The 20,065-nt window shown below is 43.4% G+C and overlaps 1 protein-coding gene across 2 annotated transcripts in view; it reads right to left on the reverse strand.

Moving 5' to 3' along the window:
- Positions 1-20,065, reverse strand: part of SEPHS1 (selenophosphate synthetase 1) — an 89,412-nt gene that overhangs the window by 59,189 nt on the left and 10,158 nt on the right. For both annotated transcript variants that reach the window (XM_040343411.1, XM_040343410.1), the window contains exon 2: positions 4,905-5,166. In XM_040343411.1, coding sequence (XP_040199345.1) covers positions 4,905-5,097 — 193 coding nt within the window. In that variant the 5' untranslated portion in view covers positions 5,098-5,166. The remainder of the gene's footprint in view (positions 1-4,904; positions 5,167-20,065) is intronic.

Consider the following 20,065-nt stretch of genomic DNA (forward strand, 5'->3'; position numbering starts at 1 on the left):
ACTCCCGGAAACTGTCACCCGCGGAGTGCAACTATCAGATTGGTGACAGGGAGTTATTGGCCATAGTGCAGGCTCTCAAAGAGTGGAGGCACTTGCTCGAGGGCTCCGTGGTTCCGGTTCTCATCCTGACGGACCACAAGAATCTGACCTACCTTTCTGAGGCCAAGAGATTGACACCACGTCAGGCCAGATGGGCTCTGTTCTTGTCACGTTTTAATTACGTGGTCTCCTACCTACCCGGTTCCAAGAACATCAGGGCGGATGCCTTATCACGGCAGTACTCCGAGCTGTCCAGGGAGGAATCTATACCGACTTCGGTCATACCTCCGAATCAGATCCTGGCCGCCATTCGCACCAGCCTGACCTCTCCCCTTGGTGAGCAGATTTTGGCGGCTCAATCTGGTTCTCCCTCTGGGAGACCCAACGGCAGATGTTTTGTGCCTGAGGAGTTGCGCACTCGGTTGTTGCGAACCTACCATAACTCCAAGACCGCGGGGCATCCTGGTAAGAATCAGCTGTCCTGGGCTGTTTCACGTCTGTTCTGGTGGCCTTCCCTACGTTCCGACATCGCCGCATATGTAGCGGCATGCTCCGTTTGTGCCCAGAGTAAGTCCCCTCGGCACCTTCCGTTGGGCCTGCTGCAACCCATAGCCACCGGGGAGCGCCCATGGTCACACCTGGGGATGGATTTCATTGTGGATCTCCCTGCATCCCGAGGCCATACGGTCATTCTCATGATTGTGGATCGGTTTTCCAAAATGTGCCACTGTGTTCCTCTCAAGAAGTTACCCTCTGCACAAGAATTGGCCACGATTTTTGCCTGGGAGGTCTTCCGGTTGCACGGTTTGCCCAAGGAGATAGTGTCGGATCGGGGGAGTCAGTTTGTGTCCAGGTTCTGGCGCGCCTTTTGCTCCCAGTTGGGGATTCATCTCTCCTTCTCCTCGGCCTACCACCCTCAGTCCAATGGGGCCGCAGAACGATCCAATCAGGCCTTGGAGCAATTCCTTCGTTGCTATGTCTCCGATCACCAAGACAATTGGGTTGACCTCCTGCCTTGGGCTGAGTTTGCCAGGAACACGGCGGTGAACTCTTCCTCTGGGACGTCTCCCTTCATGGCCAATTATGGCTTCCAACCTGCCGTGTTACCGGAGGCATTCTCTCCCCAGGATATTCCGGCTGTGGAGGATCACCTTTCCGTCCTACGCGCCTCTTGGGTACAGATCCAGAAGTCCCTTGAGGTCTCTGCGCAGCGCCAGAAACTCCAGGCTGATCGCAGACGAGCGCCTGCTCCTTCCTACCAGGTCGGAGACCGTGTATGGTTGTCCACTCGCAACCTCAACCTTCGAGTGCCCACTCCCAAGCTGGCTCCTCGCTTTGTTGGTCCCTTCCGAGTGCTTCGCAGGGTAAACCCGGTAGCCTATGCCCTTGCGCTTCCTCCTGGCATGCGGATCTCCAACGTGTTTCATGTCTCCCTGTTGAAGCCACTGGTGTGCAATCGCTTCACTTCCTCGGTTCCTCGGCCTTGTCCGGTCCAAGTGGGCAATCATGAGGAGTATGAGGTGAGCAATATCCTGGACTCACGCCTGGTCCGCGGTCGGGTGCAGTTTTTGGTCCACTGGCGTGGTTACGGTCCAGAGGAGCGTTCCTGGGTTCCCTCCGCAGATGTCCATGCTCCTGCCTTGCTCCGAGCCTTCCACGCACGTTTCCCTCAGAAACCGTTTTTTGCACCGCGGAGGAGGGGCCCTTGAGGGGGAGGTACTGTCATGGTCTTACCTCTCTCCTGTCTCCTTCGTTTGACATGTGCTGGCGGCCATCTTGGTTTCTGGGACTCTTGTAGCCTCCCACCCTGCGGCTCCTCCTTCCCACTGGGAGGAGCTGGATGCCTGGCTCACATATATAGGAGCTCTGTGGCTTTAGTTCCTTGCTTGGTCCTCCTGTGTTCACATGCTTCTAAGACTGCTGCTGCTTCTGGTTCCGATCCTGGCTTCGTCTGACTTCCCTGCTGGTTCCTGATCCTGGCTTCGTCTGACTTCCCTGCTGGTTCCTGACCTCTGGCTTCGCAAGACTCTGTTTAACCATCCGTTTGGACTTTTGCTTTACAGCTTGATTTTCAATAAAGCCTTCTTATTTTCACTTATCTCTTGTTGTACGTCTGGTTCATGGTTCCGTGACATTGGTTCTCTCTGCACTTCAGAAACCCATTAGAGACATTCCTCTCTACCCTCACCCACAAGGTGGCATTTCTTGTAGCCACCAGCTCTGCAATGCAAGCATTTTGAACTTGAGACCTTATCATGCAAAGAACCTTTTTTGGTTTTGCATAGGGCCAAGGTGGTTTCGAGGCCCAGGATTTCCTTCCTACAAAAGTAATTTCCGTTTTTTTTTTTTACTTTAACCAGGACATTGTTTGTTCATTGTTCTATGATCTCTAGGTGGCTCAGACTAGCCATTAGCCAAGCTTATGGTCTTGAGGACTGGGTTCTAACTCTTCCTGTCAAGGTGCACTCTACTAGGTCTATTAGGCAAGTCTTTTTGGGCTTTTTTCAGCATTAAGCTATTTAAACAGTTTTCTAGATTGTCAAGTATGTGACTTGCTATTCTGTTCACATGTTCTCCAAGTTATACCAGGTGAGTGTTCAGGTTTTATCAGATGCCAGCTTTTGGCAAAGGGTCCTTTAGGTGGTTTTTCAAACTGCAGAAAAGCCCCCGACTTTCAGCTTGTTTAGCTTTGTGTTGCTCAACCTCCATTAGGCATGCTTTTGTAAATCCTGAAAATTTTCAAATTTCCTAATAGGATATTTGCACTTCTCATAAAATCCTTTTCTCTGAGTCTATTAGGGACACATGTCCCACCACTCTTCGTTTAGATCATGCTCTCAATACTGCTCGCTACAAAACTGGGGAATGCTGGTAGCAGAAGGGATTATCCTGGGCTGGCCCAGTTTGCTTGCCAGTACCCATTTCTCCTGTACACAACAGTATAACCGAAAAAAAAGAAAAAGAAAGGACTTCCTGAGTCACTCAATGGCTTCCAAGGAAAGGATTTTACAACAAGTACAGAAATCTTATTCTAGTATGAACAGGTTCTCTAATCCAAATAATATTACTTGAACTTGGCATAAATCCACGTATATCCAATTTGTGTGTCAGATTGCTTTTACAGGTAATCTTTTCTGTGAGTTATTTGCACAGTGATGCAAATAAAGTAAAATGTCTGACCTAATCCAAGCTCCTGTATAGGCTGGTGTCTGCCTCATAAGATATGAAACACAGCAAAAGTGAAAGAAAACAATCGATACATAATAATAGGTAGCAGGATGGGCACAAAGAAAGAATTCTAGTATTTTTCTGTGCAGGTAGGGGGCTTATTCTGTCTCAGTTATTTAACTGACTTTGGAGAGCGGTGCTGCCTGCCGAACATGACAGGCAGTTTAACACTTGCCATGGCTGCGAAGTAAAGCATCGGAACCACGGCATGTGTACACCCCCCTCCACTACCTTTGCAGTTTAAGGGGGACTCAACTTCACGTTTTTAACTGCCCCCCAAAAACGCAAGAATAAACAAGCTCTTAGTCAGGTCTGTACAAAATTCACCAGATAGCAGCTTAAAAAATTATTAGCCAGCAAAATACAGTCGATAGCCTTGGTGACCAATAGTATCCAGAGTGATTTTATTGCCACATAGTAAAGCTTTTAAATGTTTCAGAGCAATGCCAGCAACAGTTGCCTTTGTGTTCAGACATTCTCCTATTTACAAACACTTTAGTGACACAGACATACAGCTATTGTTTTTTCATATTGAATTACATTTTTTATTTCATAATTTTTTTTAATACAAGAATAATTTTATGGCAAAAAATTATATTATCTTATATTTAGCAATCTTTCTTTTTTTCCCCCAATACAAATTTTGGAGTTCATTCTTCTTATATCATAAGCTCAATACTACCTGAAATGTGGCATAGACTAAGTAGTCAGTCATACATGAAAAGAAAGATAGAGATATAGACATGAGAGTGAGAAAAATAACAACTAGAAAATGTCAAAAGAAAGCATTTGATGCCATCAGAAAGAGAGCACTACAGAGCACAAGAGTTGGAGAGAGAGAGAGAGAGAGAGAGAGAGAGAGAGAGAGAGAGAGAGACCATCATCAAGAGAGCCAGAGCAAGCATCAGGTCACCAGAGAGCGTAAGAGTATCAAAAAGCAAGCCAGACAGATTGTGACAGACCGCCAGAGAGCCATAGAGAGCGTGAGAGACTGGAAAAAAAGTCTGCTCACAGTGTATTGGCTCATACACACAAGGGGTGTACGATTTGCAGAAGTATTATATCTTTTCAGAATGAAAAAGACAAAGGTTATTCTGTATAACTGCTACCACTGCATGAATGACTAAATGGGGGCGGGGGGCTTGGTGTAGACAATAATAGTGTGAAATAAGTGGTGCTGCTGCCACCACATCATTGAAGTTTACATGTTGGCCCTGTGGAGCGGCCAATAGGCACCATTTATGCTGTATGCATATAAACGTTAGGGCAAATCTTACATGTGTACAGATAACTTTTTTTCCCCCATGCAGGATTTTGCTGCCAGCACCAAAAACAATGTGGACCGGATTCCTTTTAAATCTATGCTCCAAGCAAACTGGTCACTGCTCCTATGGTCCAGCAAGGCCATATTCATAATGATAGGTCAATAACAGTACAATACATGTGGTCACCAACCTAGAATTACCCAAATTCCACCAGTGATTTGTTTACACAGACACGATTAGGTCATGTATTACATGGCATTGTGAAAGATCCTGCAACTCCGTGTTACAAATGCCATATACTGCATACAATCTCTTGTGAGCATCTTCAACTCATATTTATTGGAGTTACACTTACAACACCCAACAACTTACCCAGCCTTGGCATAACTGCACCAAGAAATTGCTCATCATCCTGAAAGTGATTCTCCTGTAAAGATTCTAGCAGTTTTTGTAAAACATCTTGAGGAACTTTGCACCCGGTGCCTTTAAGCTCTGCAAATCGAGTTAGGCGGAAGCTCTTGTCAAGCTCATAACTTTCAGGATTGAAAGATTCCCGGACAGACATGTTTCTCAGATAGATTATTCAGTTTGTGTCACTTAATCAACAATCCTTCTGGCTCTTTTGTGGACGAACCTAGAGAGTAAAACAAAACAATATAATAAAGAAAAAGAAAAAGAAAAAAAAAAGATCAGGGAACAAAGCCTTTAAATATTAACTGGCAAAGATGTGCCCAACTCAAGGCAAAAACATATCTTGTATCATTGCAAAAAATAGCTGCAAATAAGGGCCTCTGTCCCACACCTGTATGGGCTGAAGGACCATACAGCCCCTTCTTTTAGAAGTCAGTCCCACTATAATAAGTAAAGATCAATTATAATTGAAAAACAAACTTATGACCTCCATTCCCAAACACTCGAGGATATGGATAGAACAAAACATACATATTAGACAGCACATATTCCAGGGGTAGAAGAATAGTTTTAAAGCCATCATTTAGGCCCCTTTCACACTGGGGCGTTATTCGAGCGTTAGCCTCATCTGCAATCCCAATGTGCTGGTAAAGCCCCGCTAAGACCCTAACGTTTTAGGCAGGGGTCAAGTCCTGGGGAAAAAAGTGTGGGAACTCCCACCCAAGATCCACTCCCCCACCAAAAAAAAAAAAAATGATACGCTCATATGCATAATTACTAAACCGCATGTTTTTTACTATGGTTCGCCTGCCCCTGACAGTGACTCGACCTGGGCATCGCCGCTTAGTGAAGGATTGGCTTGGTCGGCTCGGCTGCTCTAGTCCTGCAAAGGGAACTGAGTTCCTGCTGTGAAAAAAGTGCAGCAACTCCATTCCCACGCGTTCCCGCAGGACTTGAGCCCTGGTTTTAGGGCATTTTTGCAGTGCCTCAGTGTGAAAGGGCAAGGCGTTTTTACAGCGCTTTCAATTCATTTCAATGGAGAGGAGCGTTTTTTTTCAGCGCCCAAAAGCTGCTGTTTGCAGGAATCAGTGGGAAAGGGTCCATTGAGATGCATGGAGAGCGTTTTATGAGCGTTTTAACAGTGCTATTTTTAACGCTAAAACGCTTCAGTGTGAAAGGGGTCTGAAGATTAATTCCAAGATGAAAGTAGAAGGAAAAATGTATAATGTATATTATACACACACATACAATCATTATGGCCACCAACAGGGTACATGAATAACATTGATTAGGGCTACCTTCACACCTGCATTTTTAGCACACACGGAGCAGGGGGTCCCGGCAATTAGCTGCGGAAGGTAGCCCCATTGAAAGCAAAGGAAAGCTAACGGCTCACACAGCTTACCACAGTGGCTTGCATGTATTAACTACAGCAACTACCAGAGAGTGATTGGCCCTGGAAGTGGGCCCGAGTTCTGCTGGGAAACCTTGGGTTCTGCCTTTCATGTGAATGTGACACGTCACCTACCTTAACATTGTTGCTGACCAAATACACCCCTTCATGGAAACGGTATTCCCTGATGGCAGTGGCCCATTTATCAGGATAATGTGCCCTGGTTCAAGACTGGTTTGAGGAACGCAAGTTTACCACAGCATACCTTCAGAGGTCTAGTGATGTTCAAGTCTCAAAAGATCAGGGCAGTTTGGTGGCAAAAGGGGACCTACGCCATATTAGGCAGGTGGTCATAAAGTTATGGCAGATCAGTGTATATGTAGATACATACACACACACACACACACAATAGAATATGAAGCAGGCAGTAAGTGCACGCAACAGGACTTCTGAAAGGAGGAACTTTCCAACGTAGTTTAATCAATGTCAACGTTTTGGTAAGGCCTTGAGAATAGCAGATTGTACCCCACCTAAGGTCTTTTGTACACAGAGCAGTTGAAAACCTCTTCTGAATGCTGGAAACTGACAGATGATAAACAGACAACTTTTATATACCGAGTTTATGAGAGTTTAGCAGCAGTTATGAGCATTTGCGATTAATAGGCGTTTTTAAAAATAACTTCAGGAGACCCTCCCAAATACGATTTAACTATGGATTCTCTTGGTAACGCTCAGTCTTTCTCTGTGTCTGCCCCTCCCCCCCTTTCTTGCAGGCAACAGCGCGTGGTGAAAATTGTGTTTTCCCCATATCTTACATATTCCTCTTTAAAAGCGCTTATAAACAAAAAAATGCATAAACTTGGGTTACATGCCAGTGCCCGTAAACCAACGTCCTGAATGCAATTTATTAGCTTTCAGTACATGTACACATAAGATAACATTGAGGAGAGTTCAGGGGCTGCTGAAAAAAAAACACGCCCAACTGCTCCTCAACATCCGTTTATCAACGGAAGTGTACATGAGGCCTAAATGTTGAAAAATCTGTAAGGTGAACTTACACAGGACCCCCTCTTCACGCCCCCCCCCCCCCAGTCCCGCTTACCTAGAGCATGGCTGGTGGATGTTAGAGACCTTGCGCCCCAAAGATGCATTCAGCTTTTAAGTTCCTATTTAAAGCAGAGCTTCACACTAAAGTGGAACTCCCACTGATCGGAACCCTCCCCCCCTCCGGTGTCACATTTGACACCTTTCAGGGGGAGGGGGGTGCAAAATGCAGATACCTGTCTAAAGACAGATATTTGCTCCCACATCCGGCCACACAGTCTTGGGCAGACTGCGGGTATGACGTCACCCCCCCCCCCCCCCCCGTTGTGTTCTGGGAACATTCGGCTCCCAGTACACAGCAGAAGCCAATAGGCAGGCGTACCGCGACTCGCGCATGCGACGAAGGGAACCCGGGTAGTGAAGCCGGAGCGCTTCACTTCCTGGTTCCCTCACCGAGGATGGAGGGGAGACAGCGATCACTCGTCCTCTGCTGTGGACGGCGCTGGACTCCAGGACAGGTAAGTGTCCTAATATTAAAAGTCAGCAGCTGCAGTATTTGTAGCTGCTGGCTTTTAATATTTATTTTTTCAGCGAACATCCGCTTTAAGGTTGACAAAACGACTGATTGTTGTCAGCTCTGCCCATTGTCTTCTGCTAAACTACTCAACCACTCCCGCTCTTTTCATATAGTGGATTGTGAGTAAGTTAGTCCCTAAGCTGCAGATAAGAACAGGAAGGTTTTGTTTTTTTAGAGAGAATGCAGGAAGAGAGCACAGGTTTCCTGTTCAAACTGGTGCAACATGCGCTCCGAGTTTGAGAGCATGTGCCGTATGGCATCTAAGAATCAATGTTTCCCTATGAGAGCCGCCTTAACTGGTCCAACTTGTGTCAGTGCAACTTTGGTCTGACTTCAGCCCATAGAATTGAATGGAAGTCGCATCCTCATCTTAATTGATGTTATTTAGATCCAAAATTACAGACATTCCCTGAAATTGCTTCGAAGTCGAGTCAAAGCGGTGCACCAAAGTCGTCTGGCAAAGTCGCACAACTTTCATGCCAGAGCATTGGAAACCCGACATCAACTTTATTTATAAAAGACTAAAAGGATGCAAATAAGAGAAGTTCATTTAAGCACGTGTGTTTGTGTGTACGTAAGAGGCTGAAAAAAAAAATTATAAAATAATCTGCTTGGCAGCAAAACAGTTAATCTAATTACAAAAGGTGTGAAAGCAAAATATCATAAAAATCTGCAAGTCAGATCAAAATTACTTTTAAACACTGCACTAATTAGCCAACTTGGAAAAAAAAGCTACTTTTCCCTTTAAAGTATATCTAAATTTAAAAAACAACGCTAGAAGGAGTTTTGGCAGGAGAAATCTGCAATTATGCCAAAAAAACAGCTTCCTCTTGCTTTTAGTATTTTTTTTTTTACTTAGTGTACATGGCCTGTGGGCACATGCGTACGGTAGCGTACACCCTGGCCCATTTCCAGCTGTAAGATGGAGAAGGGTATTTCAGGAGGCAAGTATGCCATAATGTGCATTCTAATAGCTCACCCGTCACAAGAATAAAATAGCTTGGTATACATACTGCATTTATCAGTCATGTACAGGCGGTCCCCGGGTTACAAACAAGATATGGTCTTAAGTTGAATCTGTTTGTAAGTCAGAACAGATACATTTTTTAAGTGCAGCTTTTAGGATAGCATAGAGAAGGGTTAACACCCCTGCAACGTTTGTTTTGCTGTCTGTGCTCCTGTTCAGAAAATGTCACCTCACTTTCTGTCCCATTGGCAATTGGATTTTGAAAATTTTGGGTTGTTGTGGAAACCAGCCTTGGCGATAAAGCATCAGTGGAGGTACCGTTTTCCCATAATAACTCTTATGCCCCGTACACACTATCTGACTTTTTCTATAGGAAATTCCATCGGGGTTTAAATAGAGAACATGTTGTCTTTTACTCCGATCGAATTCCGATGTGATTTTGGTCGGACAAAGGTCCGATCGTGTGTATGGGGCTTTACAGGAGTGAATTTCCTTTCCAAGGGGTAGATTTCCTCCCACTTCCTGTTGTCTCCCTCCGGCTATTCCAAGTTCTGTTGAAGTTCCATTTTTGATTATTTCCTGTCACATCTCATACAGTCAGACTTAAAGTGGTTCTAAAAGCAGAATGTTCTTTGTGCAGCAGCCTTCCCAACACTTACCCGAGCCCCTTCTCAATCCAGCGATGTTGCATGAGAGAATCGGCTCTCTGGGACTCTCCGTTCTGATTGGCCGAGATGCACAGCAGGTGCTATTTGCTCCTGCCAAAGTCAGTGAGCCAATGAGGAGAGGGGGGGCTGGACCAAGCTGCAGCTCTGTGTCTGAATGGACATACAGAGCAGAGGCTCAGCTTGGGTGCCCCCACAGCAAGCGGTTTGCCGTGGGGGCACCCAGTATAAGGGAGAGGCCTGGAGAGCCAGTGTGTGATCCGAGAGGAGAAGGATCTGGGCTGCTATTTGCAAAACCAATACACAGGAGCAGAAACATATGATAAGTTTGTTTAAAGTGGTTTAAACCCCAAAATGTATTATATTGCAGCCTAACCAATCATTAGATGTGGTGGCTGCATCAGTTTTCTCTTCTTTGTCTTTTTCCCCTCAGTTTTCATTAGTATTAAAAGAGAAGTATGGGTTTCTTTTATTTTGCAAGAATCATACTTACCTAGGTGGATGCATTTTTCTTATTAAATATATTTCTAAAGCTGCTTTTGACATGAAAATTGTAATCACATGTGGGCAACAACACATGCAATCTATACATACAAAGAAACCAAAACAAATGAGTTCAGAAATTAAGTTAGGTGTAATAAAATGGAAAAAGTATTGAACACATGAAGAAAGGGAGGTGCAAAAAAGGCATGGAAAGCCAAGACACCAGCTGAAATCTATCAGTAATTAGAAAGTAATCCTGCCCCTTGTCAGTGCAAATTAATATCGGCTGGTTCAGTCTCAACTGATGACCTTTAAAAAAGGTGCCTCATTACCAAGGTGTCACACAAGAAACATCTCATGATGGGTAAAAGCAAAGTGCTCTCTCAAGATCTTTGCAACCTTACTGTTGCAAAACATACTGTCGGCATTGGTTATAGAAGTATTTCAAAATGTTCCAGTGAGCACGGTTGGGGTCATAATTCAGAAGTGGAAAGAACATAATTTTACAGTGACGTTTGATGGTGGGAACATCATGGTGTGGGGCTGTTTATCAGCATACAGTACCGGCAAACTTCATATCATTGAAGGATGAATGGTAAAATGTACCAAGACTTTGCTAGAAAATCTGCTGCCATCTACCAGGATGATGAAGATGAAATGAGGGAATCAGCAAGACAATTATCCCAAACAAAAAGCTGAGGAAATTCTCACTTGGTTTCAAAGAAGGAGAATAAAGCTGCTAGAATAGGCCAGCCAATCACTTGACTTGAATCCAATAGAAGATTCTATGGAAAGAACTAAAAACCAGTTTTTAGAAGAAGCCCACTGAACCTTCAAGATTTGAAGACTGTGCAGAAGAATGGGCCAAAAATCACATCTGAGCAATGCATGCGACTAGTTTTCCGTACAGGAGGCATCTTGAAGCTGTCGTTACCAACAAAGGATTTTGTATGAAGTATTAAATACATTTCAGTTAGCGTGTTAAATACTTTTTCCCTGTAGCATTCCATTTTATTACACATAACTTCATTTCTGAACTTGTTTGTTTTGGTTTCTTTGTATGAATGGATTGCATGCCAACTATTTTCATAATCAATTAATCGGCCAGCCGATTAGTTGGCCCGCATACAGAATGCATTATTTGTTTACATATCAGTAAATACAATGCAGCACACATACAGCTCAGTACACCGTCCAGACATGTCAGTAAGTGCTTGAGAACTTGTAAATGAGTGAGGAGCAAAGTCTCATGGGACATGTAGTCCTGGACAGGAAGTAAGTGGTTCTAAAGTCAGATTTTTTTTACCTTGCTAAGGGGGCATTCTATATTATACTTTGCAGCTTGCTATTGGGGCACTCTGAAGGCAGGAGGAGCCAGAAACTTCAGTGGGGGACCACAGAAGAGGAGAATCAGGGCTGCTCTGTGCAAAACCATTACACAAAGCTGGCAAGTATGAGGTTTGGTGCAAAAACAACACTGCACATCACCAAAAGAACACCATACCCACAGTGAAGCATGGTGGTGGCAGCATCATTTGGGTCTGTTTTTCCTCAGCTGGAATGAGGGCCTTAGTCAAGGTAGATGAAATTATGAACAGTTCCAAATACCAGTCAATATTGGCACAAAAACTTCAGGCTTCTGCTAGAAAGCTGAACACGACCTATCAACATCAACAAAGGAATGGCTTCACCATAAAAAGATTAAAGTTTTGGAATGGCCCAGCCGGAGCCCAGACCTGAATCCGATTGAAAATCTGTGGGTTGATCTGAAGAGGGCTGTGCACAGGAGATGCCCCCACAACTTAACAGATTTGGAGTGTTTTTGCAAAGAGTGGGCAAAAATTGTCAAGTCAAGATGTGTAATGCTGATAGACTCATACCTAAAAACACTGAATGATGTAATAAAATCAAAAGGTGCTTCAACAAAGTATTAGTTTAACCACTTCAGCCCTGGAAGATTTTACTCCCTCCCTGACCAGAGCACTTTTTACAGTTTGGCACTGTGTCATTTTAACTGACAATTGCGCGGTCATGCAATGCTGTACCCAAACAAAATTTGCGTCCTTTTTTCCACCACAAATATAGCTTTCTTTTGGTGCCGATTACCTCTGTGGTTTTTATTTTTTGCGCTATGAACAAAAAAAGAGCGACAATTTTGCAGAGAAAAAAAAACTAATTTTTATTTTTACTTTTTGCTATAATAAATATCCCCAGAAATGTTTTTAAAACACACATTTCTTCATCAGTTTAGACCAATATATATTCTTCTACGTATTTTTGGTAAAAAAAATAAAAATCGCAATAAGCGTATATTGATTGGTTTGTCCAAAAGTTATAGCGTCTACAAACTATGTGAAAGATTTATGGCTTTTTTTTTTGCTAGTAATGGCGGTGAGCTGCGATTTTTAGCAGTACTGCGACATTGCGGAACACCGATTGGACACTTGTCACATTTTTGGGACCATTGACATTTATACAGCAATCAGTGCCTAAAAATAAAAAAAAATGCACTGATGTAACTGTAAATGTCACTGGTGGGGGAAGAGGTTAAAACTAGCGGGCGATCAAGCGGTTAAATGTGTGTTCCCTAGAGGTGTTCTAACTGTATGGGGATAAGACTGACTGGGGGAGGAGACATATCATTGTTCCTACTTAGTAGGAACAAACTATGTCTCCTCTCCACTGACAGAACTGGGATTTGTGTGTTTACACACACAAATCCCCATGCTGGCGCTCGTGCCTGCCATCGCGCGTGGGCGGCAGAGATCATGCCCGCCGGTCACACGCATTGGGTCCCCCCCACCGTGCACATGCCTTCTGGCAGCTCTTAAAGGGTACAATGTACCCACACAGGATTTCGCCCAAGACAGTCATACTGCCGACGTATAACGGCATGAGCCCGTTGGCAAGCAGTTAAGGGTGTGCACACTTATGCAACCACATTATTTTAGTTGTTTTTTTTACTCGCCCCCTCAATTGAGTTGTACAGTTTATAGGTCACATTAAGCCCAGGTCCACATTGATGCGATTTGGCATTTGGGGTGCTGCACCGATTCCCAAAAGTAGTTTCTGTACTACTTTTGGCGACTTAGATGTGCGATTTGTATAGACATCTGTTCAGCTGAACTTGCACTATTTCAATCCCGCTGTCAGTGTAAACCTGGGCTTAAGGTAGAAAAAGTTCTGAAAGGCTTTATCGTTGTCTCATTTTTTTACATCCCAGAAACCTGACACACACGTGTGTGTGTGTGTGTGTGTGTGTACACACACATTGTCAAAAGTATTGGGACACCTGCCTTTACACGCACATGGCATTTAATGGCACGCCAGTCTTAGTCCGTAGGGTTCAATACTGAGTTGGCCCACCCTTTGCAGCTATAACTCTTCTGAGAAGGCTGTGCACAAAGTTTAGGAGTTTGTCTTTGTGTGATACACAAGGTACAATGTCTGGTACATAATCAGTCCAGAAACACTGAAAAAGTCTCATGCATGTGGTACTGCCATACTCATAAGGAGTAGCCGAATGTGTTTTGGCTTGTAATTCTAGGTATGCCCAATGCTGCAAGTGAGAAAAATCTTATTAAACTGACTTTGTATATAAAAAAAATAAAATAAAATTATATTATATGTATATATATATATATATACACACACACACACACACACACACACACACACACATACATATATATACACATACATACATACACATTTTATTTTTGAAGACTCGCCGTGTGTCTCTTAGAAAACACCTTGGGGCGTTTGCTTTCCAATATGTGGTAATTTTATGAATGTTCCCACTGTGCTCATGCTTCAGGGCCTTCAAAAATTTGATAGGTAGTCAGGAAATTAGATGTGCAATTCATGCCTGAGGAAGGCAATTTGGGGTATATTTCTAAGTATGTATGTAATGTGGTAAAAATATCTTAACTGATAACTTTGTGGGGGGAAAAAAAAAAAAAAAACTTCCACACCCACCATTACATTTTTAAAAGACTCATTAGGGCTCTTAGAAAACACCTTGGAGTGTTTGCTTTTTAAAAAGTGGTCATTTTGTGTGCATTTCCCATTGTCCTGGTGCTCCAGGGTCTCCAAATAAGTGATCAGTAGTAATCTGTGCTTTAACCCTTTTATGACTAAGCCCATTTCTGACATTTGTTGCTTACAAGATAAAATCCGTATTCTTTGCTAAAAAAAATGACTTAGAACCCCCAAACATATATAGCAGGGAGCCTAGAGAATAAAATAGCGATCGTTGCAACATTTTATGTCACACTGTGCAGCGGTCTTTCAAATGCAATTTTTTTTAGGAAAAAAATACACTTTCATGAAATAGAAAAATGTAAAATACGAAACAGTAAAGTAAGCTCAATTTGTTTGTATGATGTGAAGGATGATGTTACGCCGAGTAAATAAATACCTAACATGAAATTGCACACACTCGTCAAATGGCGACAAACTACGGTACCTAAAAATCTCCATAGGCAGCACTTAAAAAAAAAAGTTACCAGGTTAGAGTTACAGAGGAGGTCTAGCAGTAGAATTACTGCTTTTGCTCCGACGATCGCAGCGATACCTCACATGTGTGACTTGAACACCGTTTACATATGCAGGTGCGACTTGCGTGTGCGTTTTCTTTGCTGCCCGAGCTCGAGGGGACGTGTCTGACCAAGGGGTCCTGCGTGACTCCGAAACTTTGCACTCTCCTTGTGTTGTGATCATGCAATAAATTATCAGTTTTTCACGTCGTTTAATGGTGTGCTGGAAAATATCTTCATCTCGAGGGGACTGGGGTCACTTTATTCAAAAAAATATATAAATAAAATCCCTTTTTTTTTTACATTGTCGCTTTTGAAAAAAAAAATGTAAGCACTTTTATTGTGTCACAAGGAATGTAAACATCTCTTGTGACGGAAATAGGCGGTGACAGGTATTTTTTATGGAGGGACCGGGTTGTCTAAAAGACCCCAAATCCCTCCTTTGCACTTCATAGTATTCGGATATTTTTTTCTTTTATGACAATTTATTGAATTTATGATTTCTTGGCCATTTCTCAGAGAATATGAATGATAAACACAAAACATTCTTTCACTCATGGTTAGTGTTTGGCTGAAGCCATTTATTATCAATCAACTGTGTTTACTCTTTTAAAATCATAATCAAAACATAAACTACCCAAATGACCCTGTTAAAAAATGGATCTTGTTTTTATTTTTTGATGGAGGGACATTGTTACTGTGGTCCATGCAATTCAAACCCTGCTCCGTGACACACAGAGATCACCGCTGATGAATGCACAGGCATGCTGCATATGAGGGGCACTGGTAAGGCTGCTGGGCACTGGTGAGACTGCTTATGATGGACACTGGTGAGACTGCTTGGCACAGGCAGGCTGCTTATGATGGACACTGGTGAGGCCGCTGGGCACAGGCATGCTGCATATGGCGGGCCCTGGTGAGGCTGCATATGGCGGGCCCTGGTGAGGCTGCATATGGCGGGCCCTGGTGAGGCTGCATATGGCGGGCCCTGGTGAGGCTGCATATGGCGGGCCCTGGTGAGGCTGCATATGGCGGGCCCTGGTGAGGCTGCATATGGCGGGCCCTGGTGAGGCTGCTGGGCACAGGCAGGCTGCATTTGATGGTCACTGGTGAGACTGCATTGATCTCTTGTATCATGTCTGCAGTCTGACCATCTCCTGTATCATGTCTGCTAGAGGTGCACCGAAAGGAAACTATTAGCAATGTGATGCAGACATGATACAAGAGAGATAGTTAGACTGCAGACTGCATTTTTCTTGACCTTTTTTGCACTAAAGGTGTCAATAATGTCAAACAATAAATTTATATTAATTTAAATTTATGATATTAATTAAAAGTTAAATACACTTATATATAAAAAAAAATTTTTAAAACTGTCATTTTCGGTATCAGTTTCGGTCTTCGGCCTAGTGCATCCTTCATTTTTGGTATCGGTTTCGGCACCAAAATTTCCATTCGGTGCACTCCTAGCCACAACCATAAACACTACATTTGCAGAAGAGTCAACAAGGCCTATGATGAAAGGTACACCATTCCTACTGTGAAACACAGAGGTAGATTGCGGATGTGTTGGGGATGTTTGAGCTACAAAGGCACAGGAAATTTGGTCAAAATTGATGGCAAGATGAATGCAGTATGTTATCAAAAAATACTGGAGGAACATTTGCATTCATTAGCCAAGAAGCTGTGCATGGGACGTACTTGGACATTCCAACATGACAATGATCCAAAACACAAGGCCAAGTCGAACTGTCATTGGTTACAGCAGAATAAAGTGAAGGTTCTGGAGTAGCCATCTCAGTCTTCTGACCTCAATATCATTGAGCCACTCTGGGGAGATCTCAAACATGCAGTTCATGCAAGACAGCCCAAGAATTTACATGAACTGGAGGCTTTTTGCCAAGAGGAATTGGCAGCAAGATATAGAGTAGAGCTGCACGATTAATCGTCAAGAATTGTTATCGCAATCTTTTTCCCGTTGCGATTCATGACACAGGGTTTCACGATCTTTACATGAAAATAATTTTCTCTCTGCACTTTGGTATGCAAAGAATTTCCTCTCTGCTCTCAGCTAAATTCTGGGCAATCTGCCAAGTCTGGGCAGCCTGCAAGTTTTAAAAACATTCTTTATCAGTGGAAAGTTAAAGCGGAGGTTCACCTGCACATGACACTATTTCCCCCTAGATTCCTGCTCGTTTTGTCTAGGGGAATCGGCTAGTTGTTTTAAAATATGATCCGTACTTACCGTTTACGAGATGCATCTTCTCCGTCGCTTCCGGGTATGGGCTGCGGGACTGGGAGTTCCCATTTTGATTGACAGGCTTCCGAGAGGCTTCCGACGGTCGCATCCATCGCGTCACGATTTTCCGAAAGAAGCCGAACGTCGGTGCGCAGTATAGAGCCGCACCGACGTTCGGCTTCTTTCGGCTACTAGTGACGCGATGGATGCGACCGTCGGAAGCCTCTCGGAAGACTGTCAATCAAGAAGGAACGCCCAGTCCTGCAGCCCATACCCGGAAGCGGCGGAGAAGATGCATCTCGAAAACGGTAAGTACGGATCATATTTTAAAACAACTAGCCGATTCCCCTAGACAAAACGAGCATCCATCTAAGGGGAAAAGATAAAAAAAAATATATAATTGGGTGAACTCCCGCTTTAAGTCTAAACATTGTATCACATCAAAGGAATAAACTTCTGTATGTAAATTAGGGAATGTTTAACCACTTAAACACCAAGGGGCAGATCCACAAAGAAGTTACGCTGGCGTATCTATTGATACGCCTGAAGCTGTGCTAGATCCGACTGGCGTACGTCTTAGTACGCCGTCGGATCTAAGGTGCATATTTACGCTGGCCGCTAGGTGGCGTTTCCGTCGATTTCCGCGTCGAGTATGCAAATTAGCTAGATATGGCGATCCACGAACGTACGTCCGGCGCATTTTTTTACGTAGTTTCCGTAAGGCTTTTCTCGGCGTATAGTTACCCCTGCTTTATGCGGCGTATCCTATGTTAAGTATGGCTGTCGTTCCCGCGTCGAATTTTTTACGTCGTTTGCGTAAGTCGTTTGCGAATAGGGCTTTGCGTAGAATGACGTTCACGTCGTAAGCATTGGCTTGTTGCGGGTTAATTTCGAGCATGCGCACTAGGATACCCCCACGGACGGCACATGCGCCTTTGAAAAAAAAAGTTCATTTACGTCGGGTCAAGATGTATTTACATAAAACACGCCCCCATCACATCCATTTGAATTGCGCGCCCTTGCGCCGCCAAAGTTACACTACGCCGCCGTAACTTACGGCGCAAATTCTTTGAGGATAAGGAAAATACGCTGTAAGTTACGGCGGCGTAGTGTATCAGAGATACGATACGCCGGACACATCAATGCGCCAGGCTACGTGGATCTGGCCCCAAACCTTTTTCTGACAGCTCTTTTCAAGTTAAAATCATTATTTTTTTTTGCTAGAAAATTACTTAGAACCCCCAAACATTATATAATTTTTTTAGTAGAGACCCTAGAGAATAAAATGGCGGTTGTTGCAATATTTTATGTTGCACTGTATTTGCGCAGCAGTCTTTTTAGATGCAATTTTTTGGGGAAAAAATTACTTTAATGAATTAAAAAAAAAAATAGCCAGTAAAGTTAGCCCATTTTTTTTTTTTTTTTAGGAATAAATGTAAAATATTTTACGCCGGGAGAATCGTGATCTTCATTCTAACCCAAAAATTGTGATTCTCATTTTGGCCAGAATCGTGCAGCTCTAATATAGAGGGTCATCCATAAATACCACAAAACACTTCAAGCTGTCATTGATGCTAAAGGGGGCTATACACAGTATTAAGAACTGGGGGTATGTAAACTTTTGATCAGGGTCATTTGGGTATTTTCTGTTGCCATTATAATTTAAAAAGAGTAAACACAGTTGATTCATAATAAATGGCTTCAGCCAAACACTAACCACGAGTGAAAGAAATGTTTTAGTGTTATCACTCATATTCTCAGAAAAATGGCCAAGAAATCATAAATTCGGCCAGGGTATGTAAACTTATGAGCACAACTGTGTGTATAATTATATATTATATATATACATACATACATACACACCATGTGGACTCCATAATTTCCACACAGACTAAATAATATACATTGATTTGGGTTATCTCTACCCAAGAAATGTAGCAGGATACATACATATTGGACTAAATTTCAGAAAGAAAGATGTTTGCAACATTTTTATGACAGTAACAAAAAAAACAAAAAAAAACTTGTCAGTATTTTGTCATTTATATGGCAAATGATAAAAAAACAAATGCTGAATAATTACCACCAAAAGAAAGCTCTCTCTGTCTCCAAAAATGGTAAAAATTGTTCTAGTTGGGTATAGTGTTGCATGACTAAGTAATTGTCATTCAAAGTGTAAGCAATGAAAACTTGAAAGTGGCCTGGGCAGGAAGAGGATGAAAGTGTTTGGGATTGAAGGGGTAAATAAAGTCAGGATTGAAAAACCGCACCTGAACTTGTAAACCACATCTTCAATTGTGGATTTCCTAATTCTGTCTGTACAGAGTTCTCTTTATTTTATATTATCACAAAATTGCAGGGGACAAAATGTACTTACACAATTCACAAGTGTCAGTGCACATTGACATTTTGCTACATCTTTTTATTAAAGCCTGTGCTTCGCAAATGCACTTTGGTGTAAGTTTATTTATCTCAAGTACTCCGGTGTTCTCTGTTTCTGGATAGGTTTTCTAAGCAATCCCGTAAGGTTTTCAAAGCCGAGCACAATTTAATGAATCCATAACTGGATTAAACATTTATCAAGAGCTTCCTAAAAGGAGAATGATGATGTAAACAGCATGCTGCTGCACTTTGTCTAATCCCAAAGTCTGGTACAGGAGCTAGATAACAAGACTAGCTGTTCAGCTTTAATTAAAAGACAAGTATGGGTTTGGGGGTTATTGTAGTTTTATACTTACCTAGGTGGATGCAGCATCGGTTTTATGCTGCACCTGTCCCCCGGCGACTCTGCACTGAGAACCGAGCCATCGAACATCGCCGATGGCTTAGTTATCTCACCTCCCCGATTGGAGAGCTACTGCCTGTCAGACAGCAGCTCTCCTCTCCTCCATGCCTGTCAGTCAGCAGCTCTCCTCTCCTCCATGCCTGTCAGTCAGCAGCTCTCCTCTCCTCCACGCCTGTCAGTCAGCAGCTCTCCTCTCCTCCACGCCTGTCAGTCAGCAGCTCTCCTCTCCTCCATGCCTGTCAGTCAGCAGCTCTCCTCTCCGCTCACTAGAGCGCTGAACTGTGAAGGGGTGAGGAGCAGCCGTCTCTACAACTTGCTGAGAGACTTAGGCGGCCATCAGTCTATGCACCTGGCAGATCCAGACTCCCAGAGTTGGGATGACGCAGTGCCTGGACGGATATTGGTGACGTCAGTCCGCTCTCTGCTGAAAA

This window comes from Rana temporaria, chromosome 3 (genome assembly GCF_905171775.1).
Source record: "Rana temporaria chromosome 3, aRanTem1.1, whole genome shotgun sequence".
NCBI lineage: Eukaryota > Metazoa > Chordata > Amphibia > Anura > Ranidae > Rana > Rana temporaria.